Consider the following 26770-nt stretch of genomic DNA (forward strand, 5'->3'; position numbering starts at 1 on the left):
AGAATTTTATTGATCATCTGGAACCGTGGAACCTCTCGTCGATATTGCATGATCAGAATCGAATCCATTCGAACATTGGTGGTAGGGATATAATCCTTTGGTTTTGAAGGTATCATTCCGGAGAACAATGATTTCCAGCAAAGAGATTTGAGCAAGTCTCCATTCAATCTTCTTCCAGGTGGGTTGACCATAACGGCAACGGCTGTTCATCAGGTGGATTTGGAAAGAATAAGAGTACGGAGGAGATGTGCTAATATTGTTTTATTATTCGATTAGACAATTCGAATACCTATACTCCACTTCATTATTTGGTCCGCTACAACGATCGATTAAACAAGTGGCACGTTACGGCCCTAGTCCCAGTCACAGACTCCAATACTATCTATATCTTCTACCTACCATAAAACTTATTTAATTAAGACTTCGCCATTCAAATTCTGCACCTACCACGCGGGATACTACATATAAAACTCGACATTAACAAGTCAAAATCAAAATCATAATTGGATCCAAACACTCTTGATCCTTCCACTCCCACTCCCATTCCCAAAAGAAAGGGAAGGAGCGGGAAAGGAGCGGAAAAGAAAGAGAGAAGAGTAGGAAGGAAACATATTTTTGCTGTTACTCTCTGGGGGAGGAGAAGGTCAAGTTGAAAAGTAAATCGGCAGATAAGAAGATCTCTTCATCGAAACTTGAGAGAGATTCACGATCGAAGTCACAATTTGGAAGTCAAAGTCGAAAAGGCGCCTCAAAAGTTAAAAAGCTCCACGATATTAGTGATTAAAATACAAGGGGTAAAGGAAGGAACTTACCATAACAGATACCATATCAAGCTAGTCTCTTTAAGGTCAAGATCTAACCCAGATAGGCATCCTAGCCACTTTTGATACGGTACAATTACTTACCCACCAAATTTGAACTTCGACTTCTACTCCGACCATGCCATCGTTATCCTACAGTACAACAACGGAGGATCGTCTGCCATATTCACTACCTACGAATAACACCTTGTCGAACCCTCGATCCAATAATTCCACCTTCAATTCGACTTTGAATGCACCAGTCAGCCGTCTCCAACGAAAACCCTCATTTGGGAACACCCGCCAGATTGCGCCCCATCCTCAAAATGAATCCCAAGATGCTATAGGAGAATCGCGAAGACAGCCGAGGCAACCGCATAGCCGCTCTAGTAGTACAAGTGGTGTCAAGGAATCAACGGGAACTCTCAATCGGTGGAGTCAATCGACGGCTTCAAGTGCAGGAGGACATATTCGCAGTCGTTCTAACTCAATTTCGCGTTTGAATTTCGGCGGATCTGGGTTATCTGGGAATGGTGTCGGCCAATCCCCGCCGAGAAAATTACAAAAGAGTCGACCTTCAATTGATAATAGCCCTCAGTGGAGAGGACCGGCAGAACGGTCCACGAACCCCTCTCACCTGCCATCCCTGCCGCCAATTATCACTCTACCAGTTCCACAGCAACCCAGAAGCCATTCCCCATCACAATTGGCAAGTGCGCTGACACCATCTACCGCCGGATTGTTGTCAGCTGCTATTCACTCCACTGTACCCGATTACTACGAAAAAACTTGGGAAGGTTCCAGACCCCGAGACAATTCTCAACGGCGATCGCCTTCAAGGTCAGGAAATCACAGCATTAGCCCTTCGCCCATTTCTGCTTTCTCGACTGAACACGCATTACGTCGGCGTCCCTCCGAGGAAGAGCCAAGTATAGCGAGGGGACATTCAAGAAACCGCTCAAGAGCTGAAAAAAGTAGTAGTTCTTCTCGAAGTTCTAAGCAGCCTTCGCAAAAAGCCATGCTGTCCAAAGCTCTGCAAAAAGCGAACACGGCAGTATTACTCGACAATGCGCAAAATTATGAAGGTGCCATGCAGGCGTATTCTGAGGCATGTAATTTATTGCAGCAGGTTATGTCCCGTAGCTCGGGAGACGAAGATCGGCGCAAATTAGAAGCCATTGTGAGTATTGTATCAGACGTCGATTGTTACTATTAACTAACGTCTCTAGCGTAATACTTACACTAGCCGTATAAATGAATTGGCAAAGATTACGCCCGAGTTAAGTGATGAGAAGGCACTCCCTGCCAGGCCTGTAGACACAGACGTTAGATCGGACGAGCTTCCAATGACCGATGATGATGATGAGCTTGCTACTATAGAGACAGCCACCGTTACGAGGATAGTCAACGATTCTTCTTACACGAACGGATCTCGGCATGATCGATCATATTCGAGGAGTAGGCAATTGCCTTCGCGAGGTGAATCTTTATTGCCTTCAGCCATTGAACCTCAACAGACCCAGGATAGAAACTACTCTGATCAACGATCAAATTATTTCTCCAGATATAATCAATCCCAGGGACGAAATTTTGAATCGAGTTTAGCCGTACCTATGGACAGCCAGTATATGCCACCTCCACTATCTCCGAGACGACCTCCGTCTCCAATGACATATGGGCCATCTGGCTCTGATCATCGAAGACAGAAATCTTCTGAATCGCCCAGATCGAGCTCGAACTCAAATTCGAATTTGGCCGCCCCTGAGGATTCCAAGGGGCATGCACGAGCACCGAGTAATGAATCCATGTCATGGTTAGATACTATAGATGAGTCTGGCGGTTCAGCGGCTTCATCTGTACACTCTAGATCCTCGTCTCTAAATGTAAGGAGGAAGCATATCCGTGCCTCTAGCGGTCAAACTGAAGCCGAATTTGATGCTGCCCTGGATGCCGCCGTTGAAGCCGCTTACGATGATGGTTTCGAGCCCGTAGATTATGATGACGACGAGGGCGACGATGATGAAATTGTAGCGAGTGTTAGGCGAAGAGTCGAACTAGCAAAGGAAAGGGTGCGTCAAAGTGAAAGAGAAGCTATCATAGAGGATGCTCGTGAAAGAGAGCGAAAACGGTTATTCCTGCAAATGCAAGAGCCACATATTGGCCCACATGATGACTATGAGGGAAACGAGTCAGAAGAGGAGGAGAGGATGCTTGAAGAAATGACCAGAGGTTACGTGATGGACGATTTCGAATTCGGGCTCCAGTCGAAGTCTGCACTGCCTCGAGAGTCTGATTCCAGCGGGTCATTTTCTGGTCGGACTTGGCATAGCTCAAATGGTTCAATACCCCCTCTTACCACTGTCACCGCACCATCCACCACATCACCTGTAACTTTATCGCCGCCTCGAAATCAGCCACCCCACCCGCCTCCTTCTCAAGCGTTACCTCCGCCGCCGACGCTCGATGGCAGCCCGCTGAGAAAAGGTAGTCCAGCACAAAGTGTACGAAGCAGAAGACTATCTGGTCAGAATGCTAAGCAGCTAAAAATTGAGACTTCATCAAGGTTGATTGAAGTTCAAAATGCTCCCTTAACTTTGCCTCCATCAATGCCGCCGCCACAGGTTCCCAGCGGCCACACAGGTCCCAAAACTGCCGGGTTACCACAACAGAGACTAGGCTCGATAAGCATGCGACCACCTATTCCCTCACGACAAGGTTCGATTTCAGGACCAAGCTCTTCAGATTTTACTTCACCTCCGACAGCCTTCCTTACTCAGACACTCACAAATGATAGCAGCGATAATTTTAATCCTATACCTCGGTCAGGATCGCCAAACCGTTCTCACTCAAGAGCAGGACTGCGAAAAAACTTTTCGTCGTCGAGTTTGAAGAATCTTCGGGGTCATACTTTGTCGGTTTCCAACATGGACGAATTTGGTGACACTACCACGCCTTTAACTGCCCAAGGAAACAATGCCAATGGTAGAATGCATGCTATGCCCACTCTTCCAACACCAATAGCTGCGGCATTCAAAGAAAGGATGAATGGTGCGCCTACCGGTGGTTTATATCTTTTCAATAGTGATCTTCACTCCCCAGACAGCCTTGGCTCACCCGACGCGATGAGTGCAGGCGCACCAATTCCCTTAGAACCATGTCCAACAGAGTATCTCCTTCGCCCGTTCTGGCTCATGCGCGCTTTATATCAGACTATTGCACATCCGAGAGGTGGCTACCTATCTACTAAACTATTTGTACCTCGAGATGTATGGCGGGTGAAAGGTGTCAAGATTAAGGGAGTTGAAGACAAGATTGCCAATTGTGACTTTCTTACAGCAGCTCTGATGAAGCTGGGTCAAGTTGATACTTACGATGCGGATGCTGTTTTGGAAGAAATGCAATCTCTAGAGGGAATTTTGGAGCAGGTTCAGATCACACTGAGCAAGAAGCTAGGCAGTGAAGTTGGCGTACAAGGTTCAAACGGGATGTTCAAAGATGCAACCATGGGTGAAAACATGGATTTTGCTAATATGAGCTCAAAATCTGGAAGCGTATCTAGCAAGGCCTCTTCCTTTTCGTGGAGACGCCTACGTTCAAAAAATTCCGCCATGAGTCTTGGCAACAATTATTCGAATAAGGTCACCTCTCCTGAGATACCCAAGGAAGGACTAACTATGGGCACTTTACCAATGACCTCTGCGCCTAGGACTCGATTCGCCAAAAGAGATGTAGCTCAAGTGCAATTCTCTGGACCGAATGCAAATTACATGAGTGCTTTGGCGAGACTATTTGACGCTGCACAAGCTATTGGTATGTAGTATCCTTAGTACACTTTTACTTATGAAAAAGCTAACTAAAATAGATCAAATTGCGCGTCAAGTTGAAGATCCTGGTCTTCGCCATGCAGACAAGACTCAAGTCGGTCTTGAACTTTGCACGCGTCACGCAGCCGAGTTTTTCGGATTTTACATCTGTCGTTTTGTGTTAAATGACATCTCATTACTTTTGGACAAATTCATTAAAAGGGGAAGTGAATGGGTTCTTGTGTGAACCTTGGGGTTCTTATTTGTGTTGATATTTTTTGGATTGATATTTAGCCAGGGTGCTGGGAGCTAGGAGCTAGGGTGCACATGACATTACATCAGGTGCATGGTTTCTAATATTAGCACTGGTCAGTTCTGTTATGAGGAGGATGGACATAGACATGATATATTATGGGGTATCATGTCGTATCATTGGCGTCTCGGGATTGTATTATTCTACACTCACCATATATAAATATGGAGTGTAGTTTCGTTTCGTTTGGGATTTGGTGATGGTGGCATGCAAAGTTTTCAATGATACCATTATAACGGGAAAGGAAAGGGCAGGAAAGGGAAGGGAAGGGAAAGGAAGGACATGACAATATAGGGAACAGAGGAAAGGGTACAAGAAGAAGAGAAGGAGTTAAAGATGGAAACAGGAGTAAAAGAGATGGAGATAGTGTTGTTATCCATAAACGGGAAAGAGACATTTGTATAGGTTGCCTTTGCATATCACAGGTACCGTACCGAGGTACTTGTAGGCAAAGATGATGAATGAAGAGAAGAGATGTGGTTTATGTTATCTGAGATTATTAGGAAAGAGTAAAGAAAGTATAGTGGATTTATACACATCAGATATCAGATATCAAATGACTATTACATTATATCACATCATAATATTTTACCTACTCATAAAGATTAAATTGTTGATATTTTTATTACTTAGGTATTTAAATATCTCGTAATCCCTCCATCTCATCTCATCTCACCTTTCCCCTCTCTCCTGAGTCCTTATCCCTCTCCCTCCATCAATTTCTCCACCCACAACTCAAAAATCCAATCTCCTCTCTTCCCCATCATTCTTCCCCCCATTCAAAAAAAACCACATCAAAACCAAACTCCAAAAAAACATACAACAGTAGGGATTCGCTGGTGGTCACCCACCCAACTACTAATCTACCGATCTGAAGCTTGTGTATGGCAGAGCGGACGGGATGCCCAATTCTCTTCAGTCTATGGTCGTATGTGACTGTCTCTGAGAAATTAGATGTTATATTGGGAGAAAAAAGGGGAAAGGGTGTGCAACGATGGTGATGTTGTGGTAAACTACTAGGCTAGTTTTAATAATAAAACTCAATTGCAACATCAAGTTCAAAACTCACAGTCAAACATCAAATAACTCAAAAAAAAAAAAAAACATTATCATTTAAATTTCATATTCTCCTATTACAGTTGCGCGAAACTGATGACAAATAAATCATAAAGTCATAAAGTGAATCGATTCTGAGTCCGAGATAATACAAAGACGATACGGGATACCCCACCCATACGTCAACCCTTCCTTCCTATACCTAACCCCTTTCCCTTATTCCATGCCATATTACATCAAAACCTAATACATTTACTCGAATGGGTTGGTGTGAGTTCCCCACCAAGTGAGGAAAAGAGAGAGACCGACAGTCTCGAAGACGCGAGCAAGAGCTCCGACGGCAACGGTGTCGAGTGGTCGCTTCTCAGTGGTGATTTGTGCGATGAACTAAAGTTTGTTAGTACTTTATTCTCTTACAAGATTTCCGTTTTCATGGTTTATAAGGATGAGTAAAGGGGACATACAGAAGGAGCAGAGGAAGCCATGAAGATCAAAGATCCCAAGTATGCAGCACCCTTATATGAAAGGGTACCAGTAGCATTGATCAAAGCTCCAACACCATATGATTGGACAGCACTACCAATGAGAGAAGTTCCCCATGCAGCAGCAGCGGAAGCGGCTTCCTTTGACTTAACAAACTCTTCTTTGGAGTTGGCAGCTTGAGCTCTGTGGTAGGTATCGCCAAAGACTGGGCCAAGGACAGCAAGGGAGGCGGCGTGGTTGAAGATTGTGCCGAGGGCAATAGCCGATGGCTTGACTGGTGGAAGATCTGTTGGGAATATGTTAGTCGAGGCTAATTGGTGGGGTTGAAGGATATTGAGGGGGGATTGAAGATGGATAGTGATGATTTAATGATGAATTGGGAGAGAGCTTTGATGGCATTCAACTTGGGAAGTGTAATTGATGAACAACTTCTGAGCTTGATGTACATACAAAGCTCTCTCACAATATCTTTAACATCATCGCCCAACCGATCCAGCAGCTCTCAAATCTAAGGAGTCGATAGTAGTAGTATAATACATACAGTGAAGAGACATGATGTGAGTTTGTAGTGGTTGATTGAAAGATTAATTAAAAGTACTTGAAGGACTTGAATTGAATTATTGAGTTATTGAAGAGATTTGAATTGATTTGATTGTGATGATGAGTAGAAGAGAATAGAAATCTGGAAGGGAGGGACAAAGAATAGATTTATGTAGCGGGGTGAAGAGAAGCTAAGGCCATTACGGATAAAGTTGGAAGGCACGTCATGGAAAAAGTTCCAAGGCAGGTGAATACCGGTACTGGGTTTATGAGAGGTTGGCAAAGATACCTAGGTAGGTATGGAATAATGCCAAAATTGGTGAAAATTTATCGGAAAATGGCTTTTTTGGAGATCAACATGGGAGTTTTCATTATTTGCCATGATGGTTGGATGTGGAGCTTTCATGATCCACTATGAATCTAGAATCTGATGGAGAGAAAATACGGAGTACGTCTCTCCTGCAGGTGTATTTATACGGTAATAGTCAATGAATCTATATGTAATTGATGATTTATTATTCAGGCACAAGGTATTTAGATATGTTACCTACGTAGGTGTATAAAGATAATAGCCCTATGAAGATATATAAACATGAGGATATAAACTAATTTGATAATTCACAATTAACCCCAAATGTAAGCTATTGAATTATACTTACCCGACCAAAGAGACAAATAGATCGATCACTCACATTTTAGCGCCACCAATATTTGACCATCGAAAAATAAGTTCCATTCCGTTCGATGTAGTACGTACTTTGTACCTGTACCTAGATTCCATCCCCTCATCTAGTACCTAGTTACAGTTCCAATGTTCCACTATTCCACCCTCCATCCCCACTTCCACCTGTTTTCTCGAGCTCTGAGCTAACTTCCCCACAAGTCTTTCATCGCAACGACGCAACCCGATTTATCCCAGAGTGACATCATAACACGGACCTTCAACTCCAACTTTTGACATTGTGGCGTTGTAGATCATCATATTGATCACGAGCTTTTTGTGGCTTAGTTCCCGCCGCTTTTATTGATTCCCGTCTTTAAATCATAAACCATCGTTCTTGTGTCTTAGTGACTAATTTAACCTTAGGCATTGATTTATCTCGTGCAGTCGCATTATTTTCCCGCGAGCCTGCAATAATCTCATCCCAAAGACGCGCAAGCTTTTCATCCTACCCTGAAAAGCCGAAACACAAGCTTAGACCAATCAAATCTATTTTAAACATGAAACTTTAAACTAAATTTAATTTCTTGGCACGTGATGCTTGTTATTGAATTGGTTATTTTTTCATATTAAAATATAATTTTCATTCAAAGCACTAAAAGCCCCTATTTTGCTAGTTGTCGCCGGTAATACTTCTTTTCTGAGATTTCGTATTATGGTCTTTAAATGCTTGGTTTTACTTTACCTTTTGGACTTGGATGGTTGTGAATATTGAAGGCATAAGATATGGAGGATCAGGAATCTTTATTGGGTGACAGTCGACCTTACTCGAATGGAAGGTTGAGAAATGGTATTGCTAACGCCTACCAATACGCTTATCCAAATAGGCAGCGAGCAGGATTTTGGAGAATATCTTTAATTGTGTAAGTGGGATTTATCCTTTTTTATTTAAAGTACAAAAATGTACCTCTTGTTAGGTACTTGTACTTGATTGCACTTCTCCATATTCTAGTTTTAAGCTTATCAATTAACCAACAAATTATAGGCCTTGCTTATTTTTAGCTACACTCTTCTTAACTCCATTCTATATGATGAATAATAAAGTACAATCAAAGGGTAGACATATGGAGTTTAGAAATGTTGTAGGGTACTTTCTACAAGATGATCAGAATACTGATTCGGAAACCTTTAACTACACGGTGAGTATCTACAATCATAATGTTGGGTAGCATACTAACATAACTTTAGGCGATGAACTTTGGATTGAAGGATCGTGTGTATGATACCGATGCAGAATTTGACCCAGAGAGGCAGAAGACCCAATGGGAAAGATTTGAGAACCATATTGTGAAGCTCAACAATCAAACTCCTGCGAATGTTCAGTATAAGGTTCTTTACTGTATGTATTCACAAATACTTCCATCACATGATATACAACTGACTTTTCGAAGTGGGGCGTCATGGGGAAGGCTATCATAATATAAAAGAGACTGAAGTGGGGAAGGAAGCATGGGATGTATGGTTTATCTGATTATAAAAGTATCTGATTCTCACTAACTCCGATAGTGCTATTGGTCTCATTTGGATGGAGATGCAAACTCGACCTGGGCTGACTCTAACCTTGCCTCCACCGGTGTTGCCCAAGCTCTTGTCGCCAACAACTTTTGGCAAACTCTCATCACCACTCAAAAGATATCTCCACCACAATCTTACTACGTCTCACCTCTGACTCGTTGCCTCGAGACCTGTTCCCTCACATTCAGCAACCTAACACTCCCTCCCTCCTCACCTCCATTCATACCCATCATCAAAGAACTCCTCCGTGAAGGAATATCCTCCCACACTTGCGACAGACGTCGCTCAAAAACCTACATCCATTCTCTCGCTCCCACCTGGCAATTTGAATCCAAATTCCCGGAAGAAGATCCACACTGGCGGGCCAATTACTCCGAAACTCACGACGCAGAAAATCATCGATTTAAAGCCCTCCTCGATGATATATTCACGAATGATAACAATACCTTCATCTCACTGAGTTCCCACTCCGGAGCTATCAACACCATCTTACGAGTAATCGGTCATCGAACCTTTTCCTTAAAGACAGGAGCTGTAATTCCCGTCATAATCAAAGGACAAAGTGTATTAGGAGCAGATCCAAATCCAATCTACAAAGGTCCCGTCTACGCAAAAGATCCAAAAATATGTTCAGCGCCTCCATCTGCGTCCGATACTCCAAAACCAGTAAATGATATTGGTTTACAAAAACCCGCCGAGATTATTCCTCCTTCCTCACAGCCTCTAGCTTCAGAACCCGCCGACCAAATCCCATCTGCTGAACCAAATCCCCCAACCGATTCAATCCCACTCACGGAACCTATAGATCCAGCACCCATGGAAGCGAATCCTCATCCTACCGAACAAAATCCTCCTCCAATCGAAGCAGCTCCATCTACAGATATAGCCGAAAATCCATCTACCGACTCAATTCCAGCTCCAGCTCTACCAACAAACCAAGATTCAAACGCACCACCATCTGCCCGCTAAACCCGTGTCTAAACTCCATAAACACAACTCCCTTTAAACAAGTCCGTCAAGACAAACAAACAAATAAACAAACAAAACTATCCGATCCCAGATTCCAAACTCCATACATACCATACCACTCATCAAACTCCTAGATATCCCAAAGAAATCAATAACAGAAATAGAAATAGAAGTAGAATTAAAAATAAAATAAAACACCTCGCAGTTCATAATTCTCAGATATCTAGATATATTCTTTAAGGTATTCTCTATACCGTCTCTAATGTAGAATGAATGACTTTTGTAGACTCCAGGTATATACGAATATAATATAATAAAATATCCCGTATCCCAAGCCAGCCAGCCAGCCAGCCAATATACCATACTTTTAATAGGTACCTATCCTCATCTCACGCATGCATCCGCATCAAAGCGAAAAGACACCAGAAATGAGAAAAGAGAATCACATCAAACTCTGCCACTCACTCACTCACTCACTCACTCACTTCCCCTCCCTAACAGGCAAAACCTCATTCTTCTCCACCAACTCCCCGACCCCCAAACCACGCCCAACCTTAACCTTTCTCTTCTTCTCTCCCTTCTCCCCCGCTCCATCCTTCCCCTCCTCCAACATCGCCTGAACATCCTTCTTACTCCCCGCACTTCCCACCGCCTCCCCCTCATCTTCATCCACCTCATCTAAAATCTGTTCGCGAATATACGATAAATCCAAATTCATGGAGTACGCATCTTCACCATCCGCATAATATTTTGCTTCGATTTTTTCAGTCTGGAAACCGAGAGTGTCGCGGTAGAGACGGAGGGCTGCTTGGTTGGAGACGCGGACGTGCAGGGAGACGTATTGAGCGGAGAAGGTTTCTACCATTGCTTTTTCTGTTGTTTGGGGGGGAGATGGTTAGCTTTGTTCTTGTTGTATTATATCATATCTCCAAGAATCCCTCTCATCGACCTCAAATTCCCCAAAATCCACTCCATCTTAAAAGAAAAGAAAACAAAACAAAACAAAAACCTACGACTCTGCCTCATCAATTTCTCCGCAATCCCCAACCTCCGATGCGTGCGCATAACGCTCAAACTCGTAATATGACCATGCTGCACGCCATCCTGCGGATCCTCCTCCATTTTCGCAAGCACATAGCCGACGATGCGGGGATAATCGTAGGGGGTTTTGGGCGGCCGCGAGACGTCTACTGCGACGTAGGAGAGTTGTGGCCAGGAGATTGCGTGGTAGAGGTAGTATTTTAGGAAGTAACTTTTTTTTGGAGAGGGGGCATGTTAGTGGGATGATTGGGGGGAGGGAGGGAGAGGGGGGAATGGAGGGGTAGAGAGGGGAGAGAGAGGAGGGGAAACGAACTTTTCGGGAAGATTGGTTATATTTGCATGTTGAACATGTGGAATATCCGAAGGATGTAAGAGTCTAATATCCATTTTTGCAATAGTTGATAGGTGACCAATGTAATATAATTTTTCAAAGGATGGTAGGTAGTCAACAGTTTTCAATCGAACAGCCTAGTTGATTCGTTGTGAATTTCCGAGCTCAGTCAATGTGTGATTGATTAAGGTGCAGCAGAGCTCCCAAAAATCAAAGCAAAGCAAAAACAAGCAATATAACAGGTGCGCTTACCAGAACCCAAAACTAAGGAAATGATAAATGGACCCCGGGGATTTTTATGCCGACAATCGAGGGATACCCCACCATGTGAGTGCAGCGGGTGATGGGTGAGGAAGAAACTAATTAACTCTTTGATATATATAGTGGGAGTTTATTCTTCGTTTACTGTAGGATTACTTAGGTTCCTATATAAGGTTGAGTTGATATCTCGTCTCTCTTGTTTTTCTCTCGTGGTTGCTTCTTTTATTTATTCATCCATTCATTTCCCCCTCCTCCATAATTTGGGAGGATTTATATATATATATACCTACTCAGTCATCACTTTTCTCCCTGTGTGGTATAAAATTACTATTACGACTCACTCACTCCGCAATAAAACCTACACGATGGCTTCTAAAGGTTATAGACCCTTGGAGGGAAAACTTGCTATTATTACTGGTGCTTCAAGAGGTAAGTTGGTGTATGTGTTACTATTATATATATACATATTCACAATCTTCCTCCCATTTGTGTCCTTCCTTCTTTTCTTCCCATATTAATTTATATATATATATATACACTTTACAAGACACAACAACCCAACTAACCAAACCCCAGGAATCGGAGCAGCAATCGCTGAAAACCTCGCATCTAAAGGTGCCAACCTTGTTCTAAATTACACATCCAATTCATCATCCGCTCTCACCAGCGAGCTCTCCAAGAACCTCGAACAAAAACACAACATCAAGACTCTCATTGTCCAAGCCGATGTTTCTGAAAAATCCGGCGCAGAAATTATCATCAGCACCACTAAATCTCACTTCTCAGATGCGCAATCCGGAAAATTCCAAATCGATATTCTGATAAATAATGCTGGTGTATCTCAAAATACACCCATTCCAGATATCACCATCGATGAGTTCCAATGGCAATATAAAATAAATGTTCTCGGTCCACTTCTTCTCTTACAAGCCGCTCTAGACTATCTCCCCCATGATAGATCCGGTCGTATCATCAATCTATCCTCCGTATCCAGTTCTGAGGGCTTCTGGGGACAAACTGTCTATGGTGGTACTAAAGCGGCTGTAGATGCCATGACACGAACCTGGGCACGAGAATTAAACAATCGCGCAACAGTGAATTCAGTTAACCCTGGACCTGTGAAGACGGATATGTGGGCTGGTACTACTGCGGAATTCAAAAAGAATTTAAAACCTTGGATTGAGAGTACTCCAGGGAGTGTGATTAGACCAGAGTTGGATGATCAGGATTTGATAGATGATGCGCCAATTGCTGGAGGAAGACCGGCCTATACATCTGAGATTGCAGGCATTGTGGGCATGTTGTGTACGAGTGATAGTACTTGGTGTACTGGACAGGTTGTGTGTGCAAATGGAGGAATGGTTCTGAGATAGTGTTGCCATATACGACCCTGTGTATTGCTTCTCGGTTTGTCCATAAAGGATAGATTTTGGGCCGAATTCGGATTTATCAATAGGCATAACCGTCCAGATTTTGAAAGCGAACATTGCTTGTACCCTGCAGACCATTTGTCCAATGTGCTGTGAATATCATAAATTGCTGCCAGACCTTCGTTAGCCATCCCTGGCTTTTAGCAGATATATTTGAAAGGAGTGCGCAGGAGTCAGCCAATTCAAGGATGGTTATCGAGATCGAATGATAGGTGCTAGGTCTTTCCTATAGACGTGCAAAATAATTCCTTGGACTAATAAGATGAAAAGTAGATGTGAAGTTGAAGCGCGACGAGAACTCTTAAGACTTTTTGTGAATGAGAGTCGAGTTGATGTTACAACGCTTGCATTATGACGTACGCTATTGATGACGGTGTATAATCTTTGAAGCCATCACTCAATTGCGAATGAAGTCTTACAGTAAATTGGCGGCGAAGAGTACTAATGATATCTTTTAGGTTGTAATGAGTCTCAACTCTTTTGGGGATTGATATGGAGGACCCCACCGACCTGCGGCTTGTCGCGCTGGATATCCGATCTAGAACAAGAGACACAGCATAGTATATGAGTTGGTTTGGTTTGATGTTCAATATGCATTTCGTTCGAAGCCGTGTTATATCTGCCCTTTTCGATAACATAGCTTCTTTTCATAGTGATGTTGTAACCCAGGGCTTCTGATCGCAAATTCTCATGTCGTTGAATTGTACTGGTGCATTAAAGGTACTAGTAAGTCCCCATCTCTTCCTTGCTATGCGTTCGCTCCATGTATTCGAGGCTCTTCTTAGTCTTGTGCCATAAATTTGCCGTCATTTAATCACCATAAATTAGAAAAAGAACTCATGAGATGACAGTACGAGGCTGGTGTTTATAGATGGAACTGGATAATGAACGAAACAAGGCGAGAACGATCAAGTGTTAGATCTCTCCGAGTGCACCACTCCATCGTTGATATGGTAACAGAGCGAATCGTTCTAGATAGTGCCTTCATTCTCAAAAGCTCCAGAGGAAGAATCAAGATGACTTGATTCCGTGAACTATTATATCTCTGGCAGAAACTGGAGACGAGCTACTATGCAAGTATCTAATTGCTTGACGATTCTTGTGAGAGAAATGCGGCTCGTTAAGTTCCTCTACATAAGTTTATGTGTCGACATCAGCACTCCAAGAACTTATTTGATGCGGAACTTGCTGGCTTCGAGTGACGCAAAGCTAAATAAAATGTCAGCATTACAAACGTGTTCTGTATATAGAAGAATTGCAAAACAACAATAATCTTCAAGGTCGATATTGGTAGTAATGACTTACTTGGAGCGATCCATATTTCATAGTACCATTCCTCACCACGAGGCCCATTATTTGGTGATAAAGCAACGAAAGACCCCGCGGATTTCGCGGCAGCCATCATTCCAAGATGAAGTTTTACAATGGCAAGTTCAAACATGGTATCAAATTCTGGCTGACCTGTAATCTTCAAATATTGAAGATTTTCCAATTTGCCTATAAGTAACTGGGAGCGATGGTAATTATCCAAAGCTGCTTGTGAATGGTAATCGATAGACAAATAATGAGGATGAACATTGTAAAAATGCTCTTTTGCTGGTGTTTCCACTTGTAGTCTAGGGATTATATACATCGGCCAGGGATAACTTAAGCTTCCCGGAAAAGTAGGAATAAGATGTAAAGTAAGTGAAGTCAACGGAGCATTGGATGCTAAGATCTCCTCAAAAACTGGTTCCAGTAACGCGGTATCGGAAGATGGTGCAGATATTTCTAGACTCTTCAGAAATCGGACACAATTATGTGTGATAGAAAAAGCAAAAAGACATAGCGAGGGTCGATATAACATAAATCGAGGGTTCGTCCGACACAAGAATTCGGCAGCATCATTCAGGAACCAACGGTTTACGTTGAACAGAACCGCCCCTTCATGGGTAAAAAAGTTGTGACATTCTGCTTCAGAGAATATATCATCTCGACACCTCAAGTGTCTGAAGAGGTATGAATAAATTTCATGCCGAAGCTCGGCTGGTAAATTAAAAAATCCACTACATTGTCGTGAGATTTGAGCTTCATCTTGAGCTTCATCTTGAGCTTGACCTTGACCTTGAGATTGAGCCTGAGCTTGATCTTGATCTTGATCCCGTTCCCGAGAGAAAAGCTTTCGGGCTGTTTCCAATAGTCAGTTGTGTGGCCACAAATTGACCTTATGGTGGATCGTACTTTTAAACTTTGATAGAAGATATTGAATCCTTTTATGTACCCCAGATTTGCAGGTGACCTTGTCGTGAAGACGGTGTAAACGTTGTGGTACGTGCGGCATGGTCAGTGAAAATTGTAGATCACTGCAAAGTCAGATATCGGATGAGGCGGGATGCAGTTGGAAGGAAGCGACAAGATGAAGTCCGAGATAGAACAAAGTAGGATTCAAGGTAAGGCGTGATGTGATGCACGTTGGTGGCTTGATAAATGGATGTTGTAACACATGTTAAGAATGTGCTCGTAACTTTTCCCTTATACAAATTTAACGAACCAAGCAATATCAGCTGTCATCTGCCATCTGCCATCTGCCACTTAATTGAAAAGCGGGATTCAGGGGTAGGGGAAAAAATGGCGAGGTTTACCTCGTGATTACAAACATTCGAGAAAGTCGGAGTGATTGAATTTGGGTGTAATTTAAACTTCCTGATTGAGGCGACGATCAAAAAGCTTAATCCTTGTGGAACGATCAATGAGAGACTCAAAGCGCTGAAATGTCTTGCTCTCTCCCTGGTCAATACGGGAATAAAATAATAAATAGTCGAGTAAAAGACTAGGTAATCTCTAAAGTCAACGTCAAGCGGCTTGTGACAACAGGAATACTGGCCACGACTAGGGACACAGTTTGGTACCGAAAAGAACTCGTCAGCACGAAAATGTGATTGAAGAAAATCGTGCATGAAAATATCATACGAATGCAGGATTTCAGGGATTATAGCCATGGCACATAGCGGCAGATGGTTAAGATGTAACGGTAGTACCGTAGCAGCAACGGCAACGGCAAAAGAAATGGATTCTTAAATAGTACGAAAGCAGGGCTGCAGGAAACGCGGCGTCAGTAGCTGTCTAGGTACGGAGGTAATGACTTGAAATCCGACACAATCTATGGCTTCACTGAAACACGAGAACGATATAACCAACCGTGCACTAAAAAGACGGCTTGAAATTCAATATTAAAGGAAAGAGGGAAGAGGGAAAGAGACCAATGAATCCACGAGATTGCGATAACCTATCTACCTAGGTACGTACGGAGTAGTATATATTGAACGTTGTATAAAAAGCATGACTTTCCGTCGACATCGGAGATTAGAGAGACGGCTTGGGGTATTCGACCGTACAGTAGTTCCGTTCAATTCTGATGCATAATAGTACCTAGAAAAGTACGAATCTAATTGAAACTTGACAAATAACAAAGAGAAGAATAGAAAGAAGCTTCTTGTAGGTACCTAGGTATAATATTAGTTGTATTGTGCCCTTGCCCTCGTGCAACTAGATTTGACGGTTCTTTATTTTTATTATTATTTTGAATTAAAGACTCCGACTCCGAAATTAGCCACTTTATATACCTATTTTCCCTTGAGCACGGTCTAGAAGAGAATCATAAAGCGATATTGGTTATCCATCCGATATATCCCCGATCCGTTTAGACGCAGGAAAACCCTCTCAAGATAAGAAAGAAAGGGAAGGAAACGAATTGCAATCATGCAAAGCAGTAAATAGCAAGAGGTAGAAAAATCGAGGTGTCGGTGATCCTATCCTCTTTTTCCACTCAAAAATTAATCTATTTTCATCAATCATTGTGGAGTTCGCGGAGTATTTTGTCAAAGATCCCTGGATCAAATAATATCGCCTCGAGATAGCTCCCGAAGCCGCATTGGACAGCTAGCATAGCACAGCTCCTTTTTGATTTGCATCTACACCGTAGGTTAATTACTCGACGAAAACAGAGAACTGAAGAGCTATATATCGAATCTCAACATAAAGATAAAGTATAGCAAAAAGATCAAAAGCTAGCTTTATGATAGACTGACTGCTTGGCTACAGATGTGGAAAAAAAGCCTTTCATTCTTATATCCCAAATCCAATATCCCAAACATTGTTAATTACATTCAATAGTTACAGTTTCAGAAAAAGATAACCAAGAAGACTTGAAATACAAGAGATCTGACAGAAATCCATTAGATCCTCCCCAACACCATAAAATTCTGTACTTGAAAACACATATCGAACACCTGGGTACCATATCATAACATCGTCGCAATACAATAATCAAATCACCGACCAAAAAGTCTCTCATATGCGTATTCCACAATCATAAAAAATCCTAATACCAATCAAGAAGTGAAATCACCATATTAATCGAACAATAGAAACTCCGGTATTTTTTATCATGGCCGTTATACATATCATGGTCAACGCTTTTCCGAGGCAAAGACCTTCTTTCCCAATGTCATGAAGCTCTTGAAAGCATTCTTGGGTTTCTCCCCTGCTGCCTCCGCTGTACGAGAGCCTCGAAGTGGTGGCATCTCTGAACGAGGCCCCTTTGAACTATAGGAATTTGAATGGTGCCTCGTCGGCCGTCTTTCGCGATTACTTGGCCTTGAGCTAGGTTTTGGTTCTTGGTTGTCGGCATCTGGCTCCGATAATTTGCCGAATTTTCCTTCGACATCTCGCTCATTGGCCTCTCGTTCCTCGTTTTCTCTTTCCTCTCGCCTTCTTCGTCGCTCCTCACGATGTCGGCGTCTCAACTCGTCATCTTTTTCTCTTTGCAGTTTGTTTTCCACTTCCGCCTCCTCTTTCGCAAGCTTCTCATGCCTCCTCATCTCCCTGCGAGCTCTTCTTGCTTCTTTCTCCTCCTCCGTCTTGTACTTCTCGCTGGTAGATTCTCGTCGACTCGGTTCTTTCATGGTATTATAAGTTCGTTCCGACTCTCGGCGGGAGGAGGAGTGCGAGTGATGCGGATTTGAACGAGAGGATGACTTCCTTGTACCTGAACTCATCTTTGGACGTTCTGGCGCCATGTCATATTGTGGAGATCCCGCCTCATCGACGATAGAATCTCTCCTTGAGCGTGTGATGGGGCTAAGTTTCTCTTTGATTTGTGGTTCATCATTGGCTATAAATGGACTGATAACCTCGCTTTTGACACGCCTCTTGAGACTGAGGAGTCGAGACTTGAGATTGTTGTCATTTTCAGGAGGAATAATCGAAACTGACTTCGAGACGCTCTCTCTCCGTGATCCTGATCGCTTTAGAGCTGCTGGTAACGGATTGGATTCTGTCTTCTTTTGAAGTGCCCCGTTTGCTTTTGCCTCTTCTAATCTCTGGGCTTCTGCTCTGGAGGCTTCTTCTGCTCTGAAAGCTTCTTCAGCCTTAATTGCCGCCTCTCTCTTGGCTGCTCGACGTTCATCCTTTTTCCTGTCATGCTCTTCTTTTTCCTCTCGACTACGATCTTTTCGATGGCGACGGCGCCTTTCACGTTCGTCATCCACACCCTCAATGGCACTATCTCTGCGCTCTGGGGATTGTTTCGCTGGAGAAATTTCACGGCTTGGCTCCCCTTTCTCTTCCTTGTCTTCTTTACGACTAGACCTCCGTCGATATGAGCGCTCTGGATCATCTTCTCTGTAACTAGATCGTCGACGATGGAAACGTTCTGGTCGATCTCTTTCCTCTTCCTTCTGGCTAGATCTGTGGCTCCGATGGATCTCTTTGTCATCTTCTCTATCGCTAGTCAGGCCACTAGCTCTGTGACTGTGAGAATGTCTTCGGCGCCGTGGCTGTTCCTCAGGTTTGCTAGAAGGTGGGTACTCGCCGTATTTAGGTGGATGGTGACTGAATGAGTGGTGTCTTGAGCTCCTATGCCTACGTCTGTCTCTATCCGAGTTATCCGATTTTGAGGGCGATTCGACGTCTTTATCTTCGCGTCTGTCAGCGCGATCTGACTCGTTGACCAAAGGTTGTTTGGCTATCGGTGCAGTCTCTTCTTTACTGTTCAAGGCCTTGACTGCGGATGCACCTGCAAGTCCAGCAAAGGCAACAGCAGCAACATCATCGGCTTCTACTTCAACTGGCTTCTCGTCTTCAGGAGGTTCACCTTGCTCTTCAACTAGGTCTAAAGATGGTGTAGATGTTTGGGGCTCCAGGGGCGTTTCATTCATTGAAGCAGGCTCATCACTTGGCGGTTCGGCCGCTCCAGCAACAGACTCTCCAAGTTCTTCCACATCATCACTGGATTCCTCCACTACCGATTGCGGGGTTGCCTCGATGACAGGTAATTCGGCGATACATTCCTCTTGTGGCGCATCCTCGGCGGGCTCAACTACAGGTTCCTCGATGGTTGGTTTTTGAACGGTCTCACCGGTAGGTTCAACATTGGTATCCTCAAGGCTAGCTTCTTCACTTAGTTCTTGGGAAGTTGGAACTTCTATTCAAAGTTAGTGTGAACTTTTCGAATGAAAGTAAGTACCACGCACCCTCTACCGGCAAACATGCCTCTGCTTTCTCAGCAACCTCAGACTGTTCATCTTCCTCGGCGGATTCAACGACATCAATTTGCGTAGGCTCAGACTCTGAAGATAATTTATCGACGGGTTCCGTTGGTGGTGAAGTTGTTGAGGTCGCGTCGGCTTCTGAAGACATTTGATATTAGTTTATATGTAAGGAAGTTTTCTCTATATGAGTATCCGATATATGAGAGTCGCTCGAATTAATTCGAATCGCGATATTCAAAAACAATTCCAACTTAGGATTTGTCATCTTGTAGGATGGGGTCTGCGAAAATTTTGGACATTTATAATATGTTTTGCGATACTTCTAACGTTGAATTAAACCCAACAGCCATACTTGACTTTCGCCAATAGGATAATTTTGCAACACTCGCGACTAAGCTTTGTGACGTGTTTGCGGGGTTTTAAACTACGAAGCGTTTCAAGTGATCGTGGACATACATATGCAGAGTGGCATATGTATTGATTGGAAACAAAATATTTTGACTTACCCATAGCGGCTGAATTTTCAAAACTTTCAGAATCAGGTTTACTTTCATTTACTGGTTCTTCAACACTATCGGGTGGGCTAGCTTCTAATCACTCGTGCATTAGCATGCTTATCATACCTACTATGGGCGGAAAAAAAAGAGTTTAAAAAGATGGACGCCTACCAAGAGCAGTTACTTCTACAACTACAGGTTCAGGCTCTGGAACGGAATCGTTGGCTGCTAAAGAGATATTGATGAGCTTGACATCTGGGGAGCTCGATCTACGGGATCTAAAGCCCTGTTCGAGAGGAATTCAAATCCTACGGGACACTTACTGGCTTCTGGTTCTAATGGAAGCTCCAGGGAGACTGGTTCTTGGACGGGAACCGGAGTAGTATCAGTTGGTGTGGATTTAGGTTCCGTTCCTATATCTTAAGGTGAGCTTTTTTCTTCTTTCATTTGGGCAAGGTGGTGGGAAAATTGGTCTTGAAAATACTCACCAGCTGGAATGTCTTGGGTTGAATCTGCGGCGGGCTGTTCAGCGACGTAATTTTCTGTAGAGGGCTCTTCCAAGGAAATAGTCTCCGTTGGTTTTGGTGTTGGTTCTGGTTCTGGAAAATTCTTAGTCCCCTTCCAAAAAAGAAATTGCACAGCAAATTCTCAACTCTTACCAGCCTCTTTTTCTGGAACATCCTCCTTTTGGGGTGTTTCTATCGATGGTTCTTCATCTACGACTGCTTCGACAGGTATAGAATCAACCGGTGCAGATTCAGGTTCTGTTGAGTCAATAGTGAGTCTACAGCAAATACTAACGAATATAAAATCTTCCTGTTTGGCGAATACTTACCAGCTGGTGTAGCTTCCACGTTCCCTGCTATTCCATCATCCTCTACTATGGACTGATCATCATCGATAATTTCGGGCTCTTCATCTGTGACTATTGATATCTTGTTATTCGTTTGGACTTATTCACTATTTATAGGAGATAGGCAGGTACACTTACTGGCAGTAACATCCTCAGCAACCTCATCCTGGATTACCTCTTCTCGTGCTACTTATTAATATCTTAGTAATTGTCTTGTAATCAAAGAGAGGGATGCTGAATATTAACTTACCAGCAGGAGCTTCGAGAGACTCAACCGTTTGTTCTTTCGAAACTGGGACGTCGGAATCTTCATCTGAGACAACTTCTTCGGAATAAATAGGCTCATTCCCTTTGATGACCGATTCGGATTCAATTTCCTCTTCGACAGTAACTTCTGGTTCCTCAATTGAGTTTTGCACGGGAACGGGAATATCTGTTGTCTGTGACGAGATGTTTTCTGGAGTCTCGATTGAGGCATCCTCGCCGACAGGTTCGGGAGAACTTTCAATTTCGGCAGTATCCGTGTTCTCGGTGGATTTCTCTAAAGGCATTAGAAGATTGAGTTGTTCGCCGGTAACGACTTCTTCTGATTGAGAATGTTCCTCCTCCTCGGGACCTAGTTCGGAACTGTTTTCTTCAAGAGCCGGTGTTTTTGAGTCCTCGACTAAACCTTGCATTGGAGCGGCACCATCGGTTCCTAAATCTTTGGTAGGTTTGTCTTCCTCGCTTGCTGGTTCTGGATGACTTTCCGCAGCAGGAGTAGCTGGATTTTCGTCGAGTTCTTGCTCTTGCTCTTCCTCGTGCACGGGAACGTGGATTTCTTCGATATTGTTTTCTTCACTCGGTGGAGTATTTTCTTTTTCATCCACTGATTCGGGTGTATTTTCCACAGGAGGTACTTCCGAGGTTTCCATAGGCTTTCCTTCAAGAACGGAAATATCAGGCTCTTGAACGGTGACTATGTCATCTGAATGTGTATTTTCTTTCATGTCCGTGGATTCGGGGAGGTCCTCTGTAGTTTCTTCTTGAAAAATAGAAACATTGGGATTTTCAGCAACAGGTTCATCGACTTGAGTATTTTCCTCCCCAGCCACGGATTCCGGAGGATTTTCTACAACAGGAGCTTCCGGGGCTTCATTCAATTGATTTTCTAGACCTGAAACCTTCGTTTCTGTCTCAGATGTTTCTGTCTCAGATGGATCTTCCCCCCTAGTTGTTCGTTCAAAGTGGTTTTCATTAGCAACAGGCGTTTTATCATTCTCGTGCTCGCTCTCCTCGCCAGAATCCAAATCTTCTTCGCTTGAATCGCCATCCCAGCTCGATGCGTCGTTTTCGGACTCGACTGGATCGGATTCGCTCAATTCCTCTACCTCAATTCCGTCTCCATGCTCGTTAGTAGAGGAATTGGCTTGGAGTTCTCCGATTGGCTCAGGCTCGGTGTTGTCTGCGTGGCTTTCGACGGGATTTTTCTTTGCAGATGGAGGAGAATCATCATGGGAATTCTCAGGTTGCTGCTCTTCTTCTTCGATGGATGACTTCGGAATATCAGTGCTAATTTCTTCTTCTGCAGGTTCAGGCTGCGAATTCTCGCTCAAGGGCTCAGAAGCATTTTCAGTATTGACAGGAATAACTTGACTATCAGTCTCAGGTAGAGGAGCGACTTGTTCAGGAGATTTTTCAGCTTCTTCCATTAATTTTGGATCTTCTTCTCTTGGCCACTCTTCTTGATCTTGTTTGTCTGTTTCCTTAACCACAACGACATCTTGTTCGGGCATGAGTAAATCTGCTATCTCATCACTTTCTGGAGATTCATGGGAATTTTCTGCATCTTCCGCAGGAGAAGTATTTTCCAATCCTGGTCTATCTTCACTCATAGCGGGCAAATCTTCGCTCTTAGGTTGTTCTGCTGTATCCCCGTTTGCTTGGATTTCTTGCGATTCCTCGATTTTGGCGGCAGATTCTTCAGATTCCTGCAATTCCTTGGGACTTTCTACCTCGACGGAAGGTTGATCGGCCATAATTGGAGCTTCTTCGCTTTTAGAATTGTCATTAATTTCTCCCGTTTCGGGTGATGTCTGCTCGATTGACACGGAAGTTTCTGGCTCTGGATTTTCCTCAATTATGACTGGTGAATTTTCCAAGCGATTCTCATCCGATGTTCCCTCGCTCACTGGACTTTCCTGAACATTTCCGCTGTCGGCTGGCAATCCTTTGACTTCTAAGTCCGGTTTCTGTTCATCTACCTCGGGGGCGCCTTTCCCCTGGTTCTGTGTTGAATCCTCGGCTAAAACCGGAACTGGAACATTTGGAATTTCATTGTTTGGCTCAATCGTTTCTGACTCTGTTTCGACATTCGAGTTCTCCAAGACATTTGAGTCTTCACTGGTGTTATATTGAACGACTGGAACTTCATTGGCATCGTCTGCAGCTGCTGATTCCTGAACAATATGGTCCTCGACGTCGGAATCCTCCACGTGATCTTTCATGTCATCAGTCTCGACGTTTTCGGATGGGCCTCCATGAGTTTCAGTATCGTCATCGATATCCCTAGATTTTTCTTCTTTGGCGATATCGTCACTTGGCTCAGAGGGTGATACGTTCAAATCAGCTACTTTGTCCACCTGATCTTCCACAACTTCGAGAGTATCAATGTTTTCGGGTGCAGCTTTTTCGGGACTTGGCATTTCGGCTTCGTTGTCTTCAGAAGGTTCATCTTTCAAGCCCTGTGCATCCTGTTCCTTCACAACAGTGTCCTTTGAAGTTTCTACCGTCCCTTGATTAGCGTCACTAGATCCTTCCTTCTCGTCGACTTGGACGCCGTTCTCAATCGCTACTGGTTCCTCGACAGGTGTAGATGCCAACTCGGTTGAATTGGTGATCTCTTCTTGAATATTAGGTTCTTCGGAAGGACTTTTCTCAATGGATTCCTCGCTCAATTGAACTTCGCTTTCGGGTTCCGAGACAATGCCCTTCTCAGACACATGCTCAGCAAGAGGAGGTGCTTCCTGACTGAGGTTTGTACTTTCTTCCACAACAGCCGGTTCAACGCTAGAGGGAGCATCGCCCTTCGGTTTTGTCTCATCGCTTATTGTAGGTGTCTCTATGTGACTCGGATCTTTTTCGCCGATGGCATTTGTCAGAATGGATTCGGCAGGGTCTGAAGACTCTTCGCTAGGGACCGGAGTCTCGTTCGTTGTGGTTGAAGTATCCTCACTGCTTGAACTCTCATCCGTTACCTCAGATTCTTGTGGATCATGTTCATCCGGAGGAGATACCTCCTCATTAGTGACAGGATTTTCTGCTGTAGCTTCCGAAACAGGCTCGCTGCTAGATTCCTCGGTATTCACGTCCAGCCCATCTGCAGTTGTAGGCTTATCATCAATGATTTCAGGCGCTTCATTTGTAACAGGAATTTCTTCATAAATTTGGACGTTTTGGTTGTCAATGGGAGTTTCTTCCGTGTTCTCATTCTCTTCCGCTTCCCTCTGTACATCTTCCACTGTTGAGACATCACCCGCAGATGCCTCTCCCGTGCTTGGAACGTCTTCGCCTTCCACCTGTGCGTCATCTAAAGCTGGCGCATCGCTCGTTAACCTCTTCTCCGTGGCTGGATGTTCTTCAGGTTGCGTCGGAACGCTCTCTTTTGTGTGAATTAATTCTTCTGTCTCTACGTCCTCGCTTGGATTATCGTCTGATAACGGGGCGGCCTCAGGATCTATTAGGATGACAGTAAGCGTGTGAAATGGACATACGAGTATTAACCGAAAATTGATATTTCAAAGTTCCATCAAGGATTAGTGATACTCACCAGATGCTGGCTGAACAACTTCTGGAGTTTCCTGTGGCTCTTGAGCCGAATCCGCCACCTCATTGCAAGTCGTTATAGGGTTATTACTCCCTGTTATAGGATCCGATGGTATTGATATTGATGCGAGCGGTATTGGTACGAGTGCCGACTCTGAAGCATCTTTTCCTCTGTTCTTACTTTTCTTATTGCCGCTTTTCTCTTTCCCGTCCTTCGCCTTCCTTTTCTTGCCCCTTGATTGTGGATCTGAATCATCGGGGTCGCCCGATGGTGAATTTGGAACTTCCGATGGTACTACTGAGCTTTCCCGAGTAGATATTGAACTTCTCCCGCTACCACTTTTGCTCTTTTTAACAGATAAAGCCTCAGGCTTGAGTGGTACTTCGGGTGGAGCAGTTTTCTTGTCACTACCACTCTTATTGCTCTTGATTTTTGATTTGGAACTTGTCGATTCTATTCCATCGGCGAAATGAACTACATGTTGTGGTGAATGCGATTGATGCGAGTTTACTCTGCTCAGAGCATGCCTGTCGTCCAGTATGTCGCCATGTATGTCATCGTGTATGTCGTCTCCTGGTAGAGTGTCCGGAACGGAAGTGGCTGTGCTATCATTTGTATTCGGGGTAGGATCGGAAGGACTTTCTGTATCGTTATTCGGTGCTGGCTCCAGCTCTATCTCAAAGTTAACCATACAATCCAATGAGTCCGATGAGATCAATTAGGTGCTAAACATGAACACGTGAAGGGGAAGCTCAGCAATTCAAAGACGATAAATAGTTCATACCTGCTTCTGTAATGTCGCTCGCTAGACTTTCTTCCGTATTTGAGCTAGACTCTATCAATTTCGAGTCACTCGACTCTTCAGTCGAGGATGAAGGCTTGTCGCTTTCAGTGGACTGATTTTCTTCTGTTAAACTGGATACGTCATTATTCTCTTCCTCCTTAGAACCATCCCCCTCCTTTAAAGGTGGACCTTCATCCTTGGTATCCGACAGCGGGGTATCGCTTGTTTCTGTCGTTTCTATTGGCTCCTCTGAGATCCCCTCTGATTTGTCCTGGGTTTCATTGTCTTCATCCTCCTCTTCATCCTCATCATCGTCTGTACCTTTGGTCAGCAATGGGATTTTGGAACTATGTGGACATTCGACGTCTCAATTGCAACGGAAGTGGATCATTGAACCATGATTGTACCAATTGATCGGAAAACAGCAAATGTGGAGAAGGTCGTAGAATCTAGAGATGCAGACATGAAACTGGGAAAGCTTACCTGTCTTTCCCTCATAATATCTGGCAATTTTGATTTTTGATGTATCCAATACTAAAGGTTTCGTCCACTGAGTTGTCTGTATTGAGGACCAATTATTACCAATGGCCGCGGTTCTGGCTGGACAAAAAGAAATATTCATACTGATGGTGTGGGTATCTCGTCACAAGCAACAAAAGATGCAGAATCCTCTACGTGAGGAACGAATTGAACGTCCTTCTTATCGTCGTTTTGATTATTTCTTCCCATGGTCTACAGTGACGAGGGGGGTTGCCTCCGGTTGAACGCGGGTGCCCAATCTTTGAGTGACAAAAGTTGTGGTTACCACCCGGAAATCGTTCAACGTGGTTGGAGTGGAAAAGGGTACAATAAATGAAGGCTTCAAGATTACTTAAATCAGCAGATGACAAGGCGAGATAATTCGCCTATAGGAAAATAGAATGAAGAATAAATGCAGGACTAAAAAATGATTCGGAAGCATGAACGGAAATTCAAACGAAATTGGTTTCATTGGTAGGTACAAGAAGGAGGTCATTGACGAAAGGGATCATCGCTTTC

The 26770-nt window shown here is 43.7% G+C and overlaps 8 protein-coding genes across 8 annotated transcripts; 3 read left to right on the forward strand and 5 right to left on the reverse strand.

Moving 5' to 3' along the window:
- Positions 1–1818: 1818 nt before the first annotated feature.
- Positions 1819–4850, forward strand: SS1G_10597 (hypothetical protein; the record flags this gene model as incomplete). The annotated part of the gene is made up of 3 exons (XM_001588101.1): positions 1819–1980; positions 2030–4610; positions 4663–4850. 3 exons carry the CDS (start codon positions 1819–1821, stop codon positions 4848–4850), a joined length of 2931 nt encoding a protein of 976 aa, XP_001588151.1.
- A 1374-nt stretch (positions 4851–6224) lies between these two features.
- SS1G_10598 (hypothetical protein) lies at positions 6225–7009 on the reverse strand (the record flags this gene model as incomplete). The annotated part of the gene is made up of 3 exons (XM_001588102.1): positions 6225–6359; positions 6437–6741; positions 6997–7009. The coding sequence occupies 3 exons, from the start codon at positions 7007–7009 to the stop codon at positions 6225–6227; spliced, it is 453 nt and encodes a 150-aa protein (XP_001588152.1).
- A 529-nt stretch (positions 7010–7538) lies between these two features.
- SS1G_10599 (predicted protein) lies at positions 7539–7956 on the reverse strand (the record flags this gene model as incomplete). Its single annotated transcript, XM_001588103.1, has 3 exons — positions 7539–7569; positions 7688–7784; positions 7935–7956. The coding sequence occupies 3 exons, from the start codon at positions 7954–7956 to the stop codon at positions 7539–7541; spliced, it is 150 nt and encodes a 49-aa protein (XP_001588153.1).
- A 791-nt stretch (positions 7957–8747) lies between these two features.
- Positions 8748–10200, forward strand: SS1G_10600 (hypothetical protein; the record flags this gene model as incomplete). The annotated part of the gene is made up of 4 exons (XM_001588104.1): positions 8748–8855; positions 8905–9055; positions 9108–9172; positions 9223–10200. 4 exons carry the CDS (start codon positions 8748–8750, stop codon positions 10198–10200), a joined length of 1302 nt encoding a protein of 433 aa, XP_001588154.1.
- A 481-nt stretch (positions 10201–10681) lies between these two features.
- Positions 10682–11628, reverse strand: SS1G_10601 (hypothetical protein; the record flags this gene model as incomplete). Its single annotated transcript, XM_001588105.1, has 3 exons — positions 10682–11073; positions 11214–11452; positions 11555–11628. The coding sequence occupies 3 exons, from the start codon at positions 11626–11628 to the stop codon at positions 10682–10684; spliced, it is 705 nt and encodes a 234-aa protein (XP_001588155.1).
- A 570-nt stretch (positions 11629–12198) lies between these two features.
- SS1G_10602 (hypothetical protein) lies at positions 12199–13206 on the forward strand (the record flags this gene model as incomplete). Its single annotated transcript, XM_001588106.1, has 2 exons — positions 12199–12262; positions 12410–13206. 2 exons carry the CDS (start codon positions 12199–12201, stop codon positions 13204–13206), a joined length of 861 nt encoding a protein of 286 aa, XP_001588156.1.
- A 1210-nt stretch (positions 13207–14416) lies between these two features.
- On the reverse strand, positions 14417–14704 carry SS1G_10603 (predicted protein; the record flags this gene model as incomplete). Its single annotated transcript, XM_001588107.1, has 2 exons — positions 14417–14472; positions 14569–14704. The coding sequence occupies 2 exons, from the start codon at positions 14702–14704 to the stop codon at positions 14417–14419; spliced, it is 192 nt and encodes a 63-aa protein (XP_001588157.1).
- A 3007-nt stretch (positions 14705–17711) lies between these two features.
- Positions 17712–26461, reverse strand: SS1G_10604 (hypothetical protein; the record flags this gene model as incomplete). Its single annotated transcript, XM_001588108.1, has 14 exons — positions 17712–19726; positions 19776–19931; positions 20300–20383; positions 20462–20518; positions 20614–20703; positions 20779–20889; positions 20950–21054; positions 21126–21215; positions 21282–21329; positions 21394–24858; positions 24952–25620; positions 25733–26047; positions 26216–26291; positions 26357–26461. 14 exons carry the CDS (start codon positions 26459–26461, stop codon positions 17712–17714), a joined length of 7386 nt encoding a protein of 2461 aa, XP_001588158.1.
- Between the last annotated feature and the right edge of the window lie 309 nt (positions 26462–26770).

This window comes from Sclerotinia sclerotiorum, genomic scaffold (genome assembly GCF_000146945.2).
Source record: "Sclerotinia sclerotiorum 1980 UF-70 scaffold_16 genomic scaffold, whole genome shotgun sequence".
Lineage (NCBI taxonomy): Eukaryota > Fungi > Ascomycota > Leotiomycetes > Helotiales > Sclerotiniaceae > Sclerotinia > Sclerotinia sclerotiorum.